This window comes from Otolemur garnettii, unplaced genomic scaffold, assembly GCF_000181295.1.
Source record: "Otolemur garnettii isolate 467f Iridium unplaced genomic scaffold, OtoGar3 scaffold00074, whole genome shotgun sequence".
NCBI classification, from domain to species: Eukaryota; Metazoa; Chordata; class Mammalia; order Primates; family Galagidae; genus Otolemur; species Otolemur garnettii.
The window spans coordinates 81,114-95,151 of NW_003852469.1; the positions used below are offsets into that span (position 1 = coordinate 81,114).

Below are 14,038 nucleotides of genomic sequence, written 5' to 3' on the forward strand. Positions count from 1 at the left end.
TGCTCCCACCTGCACTGTCCTCTCAGCCCCCCTCACCTCATGCTCTCTCCTGCACTGTCCTCTCAGCCCACCTCACCTCGTGCTCTCTCCTGCACTGTCCCCTCAGCCTCCCTCACCTCGTGCTCCCTCCTGCACTGTCCCCTCAGCCTCCCTCACCTCGTGCTCTCTCCTGCACTGGCTCCTCTATTCTCAGGCAGGGCAGGCAGCTCCCGCGTTAGGGCTCCACATGCCCTTGCCTCTGTCTCTGAGAGGATCACATCACAGTCCTCTTCCCCACCTGCCCATCTGCACAGACGTTTCTCAGATTCTCAGTGTAGTTGCCTGCTTGATAGTGCCAACTCCCTTATCCCCCATCCCCCTGTCCTGCAATGTAGTACACGTTCAGAAACTATTTGTCACATAAATGAATTAGATTATGCAATTTAACATTAAAATTAAAAGAAAGCAGCTTTATCTTCTTTTGGCCTTGTCAGGAAGAACTCACCACTCCTGCTTTTCATCACCAGTTCCCTGATACCAGTGGGCGTCCTGTGGCCCGATTCTGACACTGCCTGAGGTAGCTGAGGCCCCACAAGTTAGGGGCAAAGTTCCTCAATTCAGATGCTACCCAGAGTTAGCAGAGAAAAGAACATAACTTTTATCTGAGGAATATGAGTCCTTTTAGATCATCAGGTCCAGGGAAAGAGTAAAATGAGTTAGCAGTCATGTCCTACCCCCCATCTCTTAAAACTGCTTGCTACAAGGCTACATCCCACACCCTGTAACTTAACAATGTACAGCCAGTCACTAATCAAAGTTATTTATGTGAAACAATGAGAATTCCTGACAAGCAACTTTGTATCAGCCCACTCTCCTTTAATAACCTGTGTGGGCCCTGCACAGTGGCTCAGGCCTTTAATCCCAGCACTTTGGAGGCCAAGGCAGGAGGATTAGTTGAGGCCAAGAGTTGACCAGCCTGGGCAATATGGCAAGACCCCATCTGTAAAAATTAAAAAAAATTTTTTATTTTTTAAACTTGCTGTAACAAAGGCTATACCGAACTCACATCCAAGATTGTTTGGGTCTGAGTCTTCTAGGCAGTGTCCTCGCTTTGGTTAATCTGAGTCTTCTGGGTGTGTCCTCACTTTGGTTCTTGTAAGCTCTTTATATTTTGTGCGTCAACCTCTTTATTTTAGATCGCGGCACAGATCCCACAAGTGAAAGTTAGGGCCTCAGTCCTCCGGGGCAGTGAGCTGGAGGTGGAGTCCTCAGTGTGCACTCTGCCCAGCCAACTTAAATTCAGGGCATCCTGTGACCCCCACCCACAAGTTGGAGGATTTTTTCGAATGACTCATAGAACTCAGGAAAGCACTGTAATTAGGATGAAGGACACAGCTCAGTAACAGCCCCTGGAAAGGTGCATAGGGCAGGGAAAGAAACTGGGGCAGTGCAGAGCTCCCTGCCCTCTGGGCTTGTCACCCTCCCAGCCCACTGACGTCTTCACAGCCTGGGAGCTGGTCCAGTCTGCTGCTCACAGTGTTTACATGGGGTCTCGTTACATAGGCATGATTGAAATTCTGGGCCACTGATTGAACTCAGTCTGGAGTCCCTCTCCCTTTCCCCGTGGGGCTGAAAATCCCCGCCTCCCATAGCAGCCCAGGGCCCCATAGTGTATCACCTTGTTAGCATAAACTCTGCTCTGGTCGGAAGAGACTCTTTATAAATTATGAAAGACTTTCCTATCACTCAGGAAATTCCAAGGGTTTTAGGAGATCAATGCCAGGAACTAGGTACAAAGACCGAAAATATTTTTTATTATACCACAACCATATGCTGGATGAAAGAGTAAGGTCGAATGTAGCAAGTTGTGCCTCTGAGTGCACAAAAAGGGGAAAAAGAACAAATGAGCCCAGAGGAGATACAGTGAAGGTCACGCTGACACAGGCGCCTCAGAAACAGACACTTGTGATTTACAGCGCAGGGAGGTGCTTGGCCTTGGTTTGTAATCTATCCCTGTGTACCTGTGTTATTTATTTCAACTGAGTAGAGGCTAAGTATAATTTGCTGTATTTTTATGGTCATGGATGTGAAATTTAATTATTATAGTTGACTCTCTAATACACATTTAATGGCAGAAGACCAAGTTGACTATTTTAAGTAACTAAAAGATCATTAGGAAACAGTCATACCTAAGAATTAAAATATCTATAAAAAAATACTAAAAGTTTGCTAATAAAAATGCCATGTTAAGAAATGGACCCAAGATGCACTTGTTTTGGACTGCGCTTAATTTACATCCCATTAAGAAAATTGCTTTGCATAAATAATTCTAGCAGTAGAAATAAAATTTACCATTTGATTTCTGTGAAGGCATTTGACTACAAGAAGACAGTGTATTTCTGGAATTATATTAAGGATTAAGATTAATGGACTTTTCCTTTAGCTTAAGCTGTGACTGATATAAAGTGCAGGTAAAATTTAAGGAAATGATTTTGTATCCTTTTTTCTTAGCAGGAGTCAGGACATTGTAAGAAGCTAAAGACAACCTCTTCCTCCTGAAGAGTGTCCCCTGCGAGGTCCTCAGTTGTCCTTCACATGTCTGTGCAGACTGTCAGCTATTACGAGTTTTGAGACAATTACCTTATGTTTGATTGTAGCCTGACACCATTAATTAAGGGGGCCTTAGAAAACTTTTTCGGGATTGTAAACTACCTGTAGAAATGGAAGTTGTGACTAGATGCCAGCATGTGGAGTCAAGTTGACTACCAGGAAAAGTCGTATTGTGTTTAGGAAACTTGTGGACTACAATTCTTGCTATGCAAATAAGTGCTGTCAGTTTATTCAAATTTATTGAGATGCTGCTGTGCCCCAGATGTGAGGTACTAGGAGTGCCTGCCCTTAATGAACATGGAATGTTGGAGGTGGAGGTCTTTTTCTGCTTGTGACCTCTTGTGAACACAGAGGAGACAGCCACAGGATCTTAGTGCTGGTTTGCTAGAACCACTAATGTATCAAATTCTACTGATCTGTTTAACAAAAATGATTTACTGCCACTTAATTATCCTATTAACTTGGGAAATTATCCTATTAACTTAATTTCTGAATCTAATATTCCTTAACTGTAACATCAGGATAATAAAACTTCCCTGGGACTGGCTTTGTCAGTGTGAAGTGGCTGGTTTCTACATCTGTCAATGTTGTTGTTGTTCCCTTCATGTGAGAATGTGTGTGAGTGTGTGAGTAGAGACAGTTGTGTTATGGAAAGACTTTTGGACTTAACAGTTACGGGAGCAGGACAAACAGGTGTTCTGTGGTCTTAGACAAGGACTGAATAGAGCATTGGTTTCAGAAATGAGGCTCTTGCTGGGCTTGCAAAGTTTTGTGTTTTTTTCTTTTGCCGTAGTGTTTATTAGGCATGGGGGGGTCTTCCTAAGAAAAATGATGATGAGTATGTTGAGGTCCTAGCTGTGTCTCAGTGTTTATCCACACCAGTGTCGTCTTGGAGTGCAAACCTTTTGCAAATAGAGATGATGTCCAGCTTTGTGTAAAGCCTCGTACTACATCTGAGAAAGTAGGTTCTCAGTATATATTATTTGAAGAAATTGAAATTTAGTGACATTATTGGTGACCTTTGAGGTAATACGTAATGGAGGTCATTGAAATATTAACTGAAAATTGCATTTTAACTTGTCTATTTGAAAATCATGTCATTGATTTTGACTCCTTAGATATTCACGTGGTATCTACAACTAAGTTGATTCCAGGTTAGTGTATTCATCCATAACTCGATTTTTAATGTGTTAGCTGTATGTTACCATTTTTTGCCTTTTAGTTTGTTTTTGATACATTTTTAAAAAATGGGCTACTATACTAACAGTCAAATTAATTTTAGAGAAGTCTGCTGTAATTGCATCTGGGTCCATGTACTGAGTTATTTAGTGGCTGATATATGGCGAACACATTTTTATGTTGCAGTTAAGTGATGATATGGGATGGGATTTAGTTTTGTTTATTAGTTTGATATTGTCATGATCTTAATATACTAGCTTTCCTTATTTTGCAGAGATCCTGCATATTTTGATGAAAATTGGCTAAACAGAATCAAAACTGAAGTAGGAGATAATTGGAGGCTAAAGGTATTTTAAAAAATTTTTCCATGTATTAAATCTTTAAATATTTGTGTGTGTGGTATTTATTGATTTTTTTAAAAAACTGATGTGTTTCCAGTGAGCTTTTAGCTATAGTGAAATACTTTAAAATTGAAGATTAGAGATAACTTGCAGTTGCTTAACAAGGTATGACATCAGTAAAGTGTGTCAATCTGTGGACTCTGGGGCCAGCATGCCTCTGTTCACGTCATAGCTCCACCATCCGCTGTCTCTGGGGCAATGATGTGACCCTTCTGTGCCTCAGCTTCTCCAGGCATAAAGGGAGGTTGAAATAGGATCTGCCTGGTATAGAGGAGTAAGCTAATGTTGAGTCGAGTCCTTGGAACAGTGCATGGCCTACGTTAGTCGCTAACGTCATTATTAATAATGAGGTAATATTGATCACGATTAACTCTGTCCAGAGCCCTTAGAGAATGAAGCGTTGTCACTTCCCTCCCAGTTGCTTTTATGTTCCAGCATTTCACAAGCTTCTGACACTAAGAAATACAGTTTACATTGGAGCCTGCTGCCCTCCTAAAATATATGTGCATATAGAGCTGAACGGGTGTTTCCTTTTTTGGCACTGATGTTTTCATTTTACTTTCTTTTTGAAACTATGTGTTGCAACCTACTAAATTATTTTTAACTTAAATTTTGAAATAATTATAGATTGCCAGTGCTTGCAAGCAAGTGCATGGGGAGGTTCTGCATACCCTGTACTGCCTTTTGCAGCAGTAACTGCTTCCATAACTGGGATACAGTATCGAAGCTGGGGAACTCATGTTGGTACAGTCCACATTTTATTCCAGTTCCGCCAGTGCTATGTCACTGTCTGGGGTTTGTGTGCAGTTCCTGGTAGCTCTGCCTCACATGTAGCATCCTGTAATCACCACCACAGTGAAGATGCTGAACTGTCCTCTACCACGTGGCTCCCTGGGCTGCCCCTGTGGCCACACCTCCCCACCTCTGATCCCTCGCACCCACTAATTTGATCTCCATCTCTATGATTTGTTGCAGTAAATTGATTTTCATGACTGGCAGTTGGAAATACCTGGGACTATTTCTTTTTGATATAGACTAGAATAGATGTGTTTAAAATAACCCATAAGTGTTTACAGTAGTGCTGCTAATAATTTTGTGTTTGCTTGCTGTCCTGAGCTGTGGGAGTGTGTGTCCCCTCCCCTCCCGTGCACTCAAACACTCACCCTCTTCTCCCCTCCACAAATCATCTTCAGGGTCGTGAATAGGGCAGGTAGTACCATGGAAAAGATGAAAAAGTTGATCTGTTCTTAGCGTTCAATCTGAATTTCCAGTTCTCTGTTACACTCCTTCAGTTTTATGATGCCATTGATTAACTTTTTGTGATAGAACAAAAAACTATCATATTGAATGAACATATTGATTTTAAAGACATTCTCATTTTAAATACAGTCGAACCTGTAAGTTGACCACTCAAGGGACTGTAACAAACTAGTGAAGATGCAGAGGTCATGGATGTGAAGAACTACTGTACCTATGGTGCATGTTGGTCTATGAAAATTAGTCAGCTCGAGGTGGTCCGTGCAGAGAGGGGATCAGCCATGGAAGTTCTCCTGTATGAAAAATATGGAAAAATGAACATCTTAGAATAGAGGAAATAAAATTCAATAAAATAAGAATTTCTATACTTCCAAAATTTCCAGAAGTATAAGATATTTATGAGGTTTTTTGAAGTAAGCTAAGTTTTCCATTTATTTTCCCCTTAAAAATAAATATGTCTTTACTTAACTACTGGTTGCACTGCTGTGATTCAGGCTCTTTTATTTGATAGCCTCAGGCGCAGCTATCTGCTGTTCTAGGATATCTTCAGCTACTCAGACTGGCCAGCTCACCTAGATGAACAGAATCATATCATATAACATGTGTAACTGAACACAAAGATAAGTCTGTGAGTTAGTCAGAAAGGAAGAGGAAAAGGACTGTGATTGACAGCAGGGGATGCCCCACCCCCTCCCCCACCCCCCCACCCCCGTCTCAGTTCTAGGTGTTTCTTACAGCACAAGTCCCTTGCAATGCCCAGTGTTACTCTGGTGCTTAACTAAAGAAATAGTAGTGGGTTTTGGACAGTGGAGGAATTTGGAGACATACTTTGCGAGTTATTCTAAAGAGAATTTCCAAGGGTTATTTTCACTGTAATTTTTGTTTAATGCTCTAACTTTAGGCGTGAAACTCGGTGTAGAGGCAGTTCTACTTTTCTAGGGAAATGAGCCTAACTGGAGTCTGCATTGTTAAGGACGGCATATTTCCTCTGTACCAGCGGGACGTTTTAGCTAGTCACTCTCCAGACATTGAAGGTTTTAGGTAATTGGGAATGTAATCTGTTTTACAAATCTTTTGGCTCAACAGCTGTTAGTAGTACTTTTTTGATGTGCTGATGATAATTGATATATGTCATTAAATTTGTTTTTTTTTATAATTACTTTATGATTAACTAGAATGATTAGTTGGCTCACAAATTTTCTGTGTTAAACTGTTTTGAGCCATGCTTGCCTTTTACCCACTTGTTTTTCTCCCTTTAAACAGATAAGCAATTTAAAGAAAATTTTAAAAGGAATCTTGGATTATAATCATGAGGTAAGGACTTTTTTCTCATTCTGCTTGGAGGTATTACTACAGGATACTTTAATTTTATAATGGTTTAAGATAAAGAAAAGCTCAGAGAGGGAAAAGAAATTCAGCCTCTCATGATGGTGTAGAACCTTTGGAACTTTTCTTATGTCCTTTTAAAAGCCTAATCACATTCATGAGTGCATGATGTCTGTGAGTGTGCCACTGTCTGCCTGAGCTGAGTGTCCCCGGCGTCTGGTGTCTGCCACTGTCTGCCTGAGCTGAGTGTCCCCAGCATCTGGTGTCTGCCTCTGTCTCTGTGTTGAGTGTCCATAGCGTCTGGTGAGCCTGTTCCGTGGTTTGGTGCCGTCTCTGCCTTTATTTTCTCACAGCTCCTACCACCTGCTAGAATTTGTAATTAAATGTCTCTGTGTGCATTTACTTATTACTCACTCTGTAAACCACATGAAGGTACTCGTGTATGTATTTTAGAGCTTTATAAATGCATACATCTTTTGACATAGAAATTCTGTTTCTAGAAATTTGTCTTCTAGAACTGTTAAGCTATCCATGTCATCATTATGTCATAGTAAGCAAAAACTGAAAATAACCCAAATGTCCAGCAACAAGAAAATTATAAAGCATTTATAGGACAAATTCCATTCAGCCATCAAAAGTCATATTTATAAAAATTCTTCAATAATACCCAGCTACTCGGGAAGCTGAGGCAAGAGGATCGCCTAAGCCCAAGAGCTGGAGGTTGCTATGAGCTGTGACACCACAACCCTCTATTGAGGGCGACAGTGAAACTCTGTCTCTTAAAAAAAAAAAAAATTCTTCAATAATATAAAATGGCTCACACCCTATAATCCTTCACTCTGGGATGCTGAGGTGGGTAAATTGCTTGAGGTCAAGGAGTTCAAGACCAGCCTGAGCAAGAGTGACACCCTGGCTCTACTGAAAATAGAAAAATTAGCAGGATTTGAGGTGGAAGGTTGTGTTGCCAGGTACTCAAGAGGAGGCTGAGGCAGGAGGATTGCTTGAGCCCAGGAGTTTGAGGCAGCTGTGAGCTATGATGACACCATGGCACTCTACCCAGCGTGACAGAGTGAGACTCTGTCTCAAACAAAATAAAAAATAGGAGGCTCAGCACCTATGGCTCAGTGGCTAGGGCTCTGGCCACATACACTGGGGCTGGCAGGTTTGAAAGCAGCCCAGGCCTGCCAAACAACAATGACAATTACAACAAAATAGCGGGTGTTGTGGCTGTAGTCCCAGCTACTTGGGAGGCTGAGGCAAGAGAATCGCTTAAGCCCAAGAGTTTGAGTTGCTGTGAGCTGTGACACTATGGCAGTATACCGAGGGTGACATAGTAAAACTGTCACAAAAGAAAAAAAAAAAGTATGAGCTATATGCTGTGAGATTCCGAAATGTCCATGAATGTATACATAACATATACGCAGGTCTGCAGTCTTGAATCTCCACTTCTTTATACATTATAGAAACCATAGTTTTTCAGACTTGAAAGGTAACTTGATGCGTACACCATTTATTGTGAAAATATCCCCAGGGGATCTAGGCTTGCCCCATTTCTGAAGTAAAAATGTAAGGTTATTCACTCTAACTGGATAGTAAGTAAATACATGTTCTGACATTACCTTTTAGCCTCATACTGAGAATTCCTTTGTCCTTCTCCTGTCCTGGTCTGTTTGCTGAATCCTTTGTATTTCTCTTTCCTGGCTTTCTGCTTGTAGGAGAGCCCATTTTCCAGTGACATCTTCGCAAAAGTACATGATAGGTAATTTTTTTAGACCTTGCATAGTTGAAACTAATCTTAGTTCTCCGTTTGTACTTTGGTTGAGTTAGATAGGGAATTCCAGGTTGGAAATCCTCCCTCCATACTTTAAAAGCATTGCTTCACTGTCTCTGGCTTCCAGAGCTACTGCTGAAATTTCTCATTTGGATTGCTGTTCGCTGTTGATAACTTGTTCATTTTCTGGAAGCTTCTAAGATCTTTTTAGCTCCTTCTTCATGCTGGTGTGCTTTGGTATGAAGAGGGGTTTTTGTTTTGTTTCATTGTGCTTTACACTTAGCAAGCCATTAAAATCTGAATGCCTGCTACTTTAGTTTTAGGAAATTATCTTTTTTATATATGTACATATACATATATATTTCTTTCTCTTTTATTTTCTCTGTTCTCTTTCTAGAACTCCTGTTTAGCTATTGAACCTCTTGGATTGATCCTTTTTTTTTTTTTTTTTTTGAACAGAGTCTTACTATTTCGCCTCGGGTAGAGTGCTGTGGCATCAAAGCTCACAGCAACCTCAAACTCTTAGGCTTAAGCGATTCTCTTGCCTCAGCCTCTGGAGTAGCTGGAAGTACAGGTGCCCACCACAATGCCTGGTTATTTTTAGAGGCAGAGTCTTGCTCTTGCTCAGGCTAGTCTCAAACCTGTGAGCTCAGGCAGTTCATCTGCCTCGGCCTCCCAGAGTGCTGGGATTACAGGTGTGAGCCACAGCACCCGGCCCAGTCTCACATTTTTAAATCATCATTTTCTTGCTTTTCTTGATGGTTTTGAAACCTGTGTATGCATTAATAGGATTTTTAAATTTTTATTTTCTTTCATATCCTACATCCATTTTTTTCATTCTTCTGGGTTTCTTTGTTTTTGTCTGTTTTCATGTTGGGAACTTTTCTCAAATGTCTTAATGTCCTTGGTTATTTATTGATATTTCCAAGCAAAGCTCTGTAAAAAGTGGTTGGAACCTGGGTTTCTCAGCTGGGGTATCATCCAGAGTCCTGCCTGTTTGACTGTGTGTAAGTCATTTCATTTGGCTTCAGTTTCTCTATAAAAGAATCCTCCATGCTTCTTCCTGATAGAGGTGTTTTGCTGCCTGCATTTGGGGGTCAAATGGAATGAAGGTGGCTGAGGAGACTCGCTGTTGAGACATGAATTTGTATTTCAGGTCAGCTCTTCTGATGCCCTGTGGTTCAGAGAGTGTGTACAGACAGTCTTTCTTGAAGTGGGGGGAGAATCGAGAGTGCTCGGTGTGTCACACCCCAGGTGAAGGACTGCGTTGCTGAGACTCAGACAGTTACAGTTCAGGCAGGGGGGGCCGAAGGAGCCCTGGGGGGGTGAGACTGACGTGATCACTCTGTTCTCGGCAGTGAGTTTTTGGTGATAAACTAATTTCAGTGAACTATTTTATTTGGTCATATACATGTAAATGCAGTTATAATCTTTTTATTTCTATTCAGGTTTTAGGACAGCAAATTAATGACTTCACCCTTCCTGATGTGAACCTTATTGGGGAGCATTCTGACGCAGCCGAGCTCGGGAGGATGCTTCAGCTCATTCTGGGCTGTGCTGTGAACTGTGAACAGAAGCAAGGTAATTTGTTTGACGTTAGTGTATGCATTTAACACAGTTAAGGAAAGTGATATATATAGTGTATTTTATATATAAGTCACCAGCACAAATAATATCATCTTTTTAAAGCCATTCTAAAAGAATGCAGTTTTCTATGATTTTATTAGTAATTTATTTTTAAACTTAAATGAAATTTACAAGTTAAAAAGTAAACTTGATTGTAGAGATACTGTTTTCCTTCGTGCAAGACCACATAAATCTTTGAGTGGATGTTTCTGATGCATCTTAGTTACTGGTCTGTGATGTGAAGACGTTAACTGCTCAAGATCCACCTATTCGTTTGGTAAAGATGGGCCGAGATGTACAGCTGTTTCATAGGTATTCACATCTACCTTCCCAGCACAAATCTGCTATAGGCAAACGTCTTATACTTTTGTAAAGGCATTGTATTTGGAAATATTAACAAGTTTGTCTTTATTGTGGGAAAAGGGAGGAAAGTATCATTATATGAAGTCTCTAATAAAACAGACTTGGAATCGGTTTCCTACCCCTAATCTGGTAGATATTCTTCCTCTGGAAATTACTTTGAACATTAAATTTTAGATAATTCCTTTGTTATCTTTTAAAGAAAAGAAGAATTACATATATCAAGATTGGTTCACTTCACTCATTTATAATTATAAAACTTTTAGAAATATCACAGGATATTTTCTATTAACATACTCTGTCAAGATAACCTTCAAGTTCAGGGAACTTTTGGGATTAATTTTAACAAAGATAAAGACTATTAAAATAAATTAATGATTTCCCTGTGTGTATCTCAGTGCTAGAAAAGTCTCTCACTGTCCCTGTAAATCTGAACCAGAGCAGTATATCATATCATATATCGTTATTATTAAAATATTTGTTAATTTATTAATTCATTTTGTAAAAATATCAATTTAGGAAATATTTCTGTACTTGGATTAAGAGCTTGGGCTGCAATGCCCATCAACTTGTGAAGTTAAAATATGATTCTACCTGTCACTGCCATGGGAGGGACATCGGGCCAGTCACCTGATCTCTATATTTTCGTTTCTAAGTGAAATGGAGATTTAGTATACTGCCTACATCATAAGGTTATTGTGGAGACTAATGAGATAATGAATGTAAAGTAACAGTGTCTTTCACATAGTAATAGTTCAAAAAAAGTTCATTAGTACTAGTAAACGTGGAAATAATTTTTTAATATATATTATTTTAAAACATTAACTTCCATTCTATTTTCTATTGTGTGTTTTTGTGAACTTTCAGATAGCCATAATTTTTAAGTTGTCATTAATTATCATAGGTGGTATTTATCTAATCATTTATGTTTATTCTATTGATATATGAAATATAAATGAGTAAAACTACTAGTGTGGACTTAGAGAAGGCTACTCTTCAGTGTGTTAAGTCTTAGTTACAGATTTTCTTAGACTGTAATGCAGTACTTCAATATGTAACCAAGTTCAGGTTGGCACACTTTACTTTTTTTAAGTTACTTAAAGACTAGCTTTGATATGTAATAGTAATATAATTAATATCTCTTTTATAATAGTTCTTCCAAAGCGCTTATCTAATCTTAAATAGCTTTTAGGTTCTATTTTTAACTTCTTATTTGCATAAAAATCTTTTTTTCTAAAATATACTGCTTTAATTTATCATACATAAAGTACATAAATTTTACTATAAATTTATTTTTCCCTCTTCTCTAGTCGACTTATTTCACAAGTATTTATTGAACTGATATAGTACTCACAGTACTTGGTCTAGGAACATAGTGTTAGACAAAACAGAGACCTTCCCTGCCCGTGTGGAACCTGAGTGGAGGTCTCCCCTAGCTGTGTGCTCGTGGTAGGGCAGGAGGTCTACAGGTGCACTGAGGTGGGGCAGTCTGGGCTGGGATCAGGGAGGTTATTAAGATACGGAGGATAGATAATGGGTTAAGAGTACTCTAAATATTAGAAACTGAATACGAGAAAGGCTTGGGTTACCTTTGAGAGATTAAAAAAACCCACAAAACTATAATTGGAGTGATGGTATAGCACTTTACTGTTATTTACGTTGAAGAAGATGGATTGTTTTTTCAGCCTAAAGGTTAACTTGTTTTCTACCACCCCACCTCCGGTCGTGCAAAACAGATTTCTGTTAATCTGTGTGTACTTTTTGGTGTTCTACTGATAAGTTTAGTAACAGTCAATGTGGTTTTCTTTTTTAAACAATGTATTTCTTTTTCCGCATCAAACAATGTATTTCTTTTTCCTCATCTTTTTTAAACAATGTATTTCTTTTTCGCAAACCCCATTCATTTTATATTTTATCATGCCATGTTCTTATAGTAAATTTTAGTTTGCTTATTCAGTTTAGCTTAAGAATTAAAATACAGAACTTTCTATATTTGTGATCTTTGTACTTTACTAAAATGTCTAACAAGTTTTCTGTCAAAGATTGGAAGATTGGTATATATAAGATTGAAGTAGACATCAAATCCCTAAGCAGAAGCTTTTTTTTTTTTTTGAGACAGAGTCTCATTCTGGCCTCCTGACTAGAGTGCCACGGTTCACAGCAACCTAAAGTACTTGGTCTCAAATGATTTTCTTGCCTCAGTTTTTCTATTTTTAGTAGAGATGGGATCTTGCTATTGCTCAGGCTGGTCTCAAGCTCTTGAGCTCAAGTGATCCACCAGCCTTGGCCTCCCAGAGTGCTGGTATTACAGGTGTGAGCCGCCGCCCCAGGCCTAAGCAGAAGCTTTTATTTTAATGTAGATGAAAAATTATTCAATTGTAGTTCATCGATAGCAAATAATGACTTCTTACTTTTATTTATTTAGGAAATTCATCAACTTCTGGGATTCTCCTTAATGCAAGGGGTCCTAGTATAACTGTTAAAAGTTGACTAATTCTATTTATTGCAGAATAGGACTAGGAAAAGACAAGGATGCTCTCTGTGTCCATGTTCCCATAGACAAGACCAGGCGTCCTCAAACTGCGGCCCATGGCCCACATGCGGCCTGCCTAGGACATTTATCTGGCCCGCTGGGTGTTTTTGCTGCCGCTGCCTGTCCTGCTCAGCAGCTGACTTGTCCTGGGGCCTGCAGTCCGGCCCTCCAACGGTCTGAGGGTCAGTGAACTGGCCTCCTGTTTAAGAAGTTTGAGGACAGTGTTTATTGAGGTTCTCACAGACCAGCTGTTCTATATAAACATGTCGATTGTTTTCCCCTGAAATTATATAAATGATGAAAACTTATTGAATAGAATTATACCATCTCACTGATCAGATTTAGGCCATTTAGAGTATGGGGGAGAGCTAAGATATCACATAAATGAGTTTCTGGCTTGGTGAGTATTAGCTGTCACTGCACATTCATGGGCTATAAGGTGAAGCTCACCACAGTGGCCCTGCCGTTTGCTGCCTGGCTAACCCTACACAGGACACTTAGCCTGTCTCCTTGTCTGCGGAATGAAGGTTCGGAACTTGGTAGTCATGTGTGTATATTTGCTTTGTAACCATAAAGTGCTATACAGATGAAAAGGATTTTCTGTTTAGAGGTGAGTTTCCTAGGTGGAAAGGAGCAGCTGCCAGGAATAGTGACTTACTGTAAATTTAAATTTGTCTTGGCTACTTGACTTCTCAAATTAGGCCAAATAGAATGGTGGCATATTTGAAAAAAAAAAAAGAAGATTAGTAGTAGAGGACAAACTAATAATAATGTTTTTCTTGAGACAGGGTCTCACTCTGTCATCCAGGCTGGAGTGCAGTGTTGTGATCACAGCTCACTGCAGTCCTGAATGCCTGGGCTGGAGCAGCCCTCCTGTCTCAGCCTCCTAAGCAGTGAGGACTGTAGGACACATGTGCCGCCACACCTGGCTAATTTTTTAATTTTTTGTAGAGACGAGGTCTCGTTATGTTGCCCAAGCTGGTCTTGAACTCCTGG

The 14,038-nt window shown here is 39.8% G+C and overlaps 1 protein-coding gene across 2 annotated transcripts in view; it reads left to right on the top strand.

The window, feature by feature from the left end:
* The window catches only part of HOOK3 (hook microtubule tethering protein 3), an 83,452-nt gene that overhangs the window by 20,019 nt on the left and 49,395 nt on the right, over positions 1-14,038 (top strand). For both annotated transcript variants that reach the window (XM_023515557.1, XM_003793910.3), the window contains exons 3-5: positions 4,043-4,115; positions 6,690-6,740; positions 9,972-10,104. In XM_023515557.1, coding sequence (XP_023371325.1) covers positions 4,043-4,115; positions 6,690-6,740; positions 9,972-10,104 — 257 coding nt within the window. The remainder of the gene's footprint in view (positions 1-4,042; positions 4,116-6,689; positions 6,741-9,971; positions 10,105-14,038) is intronic.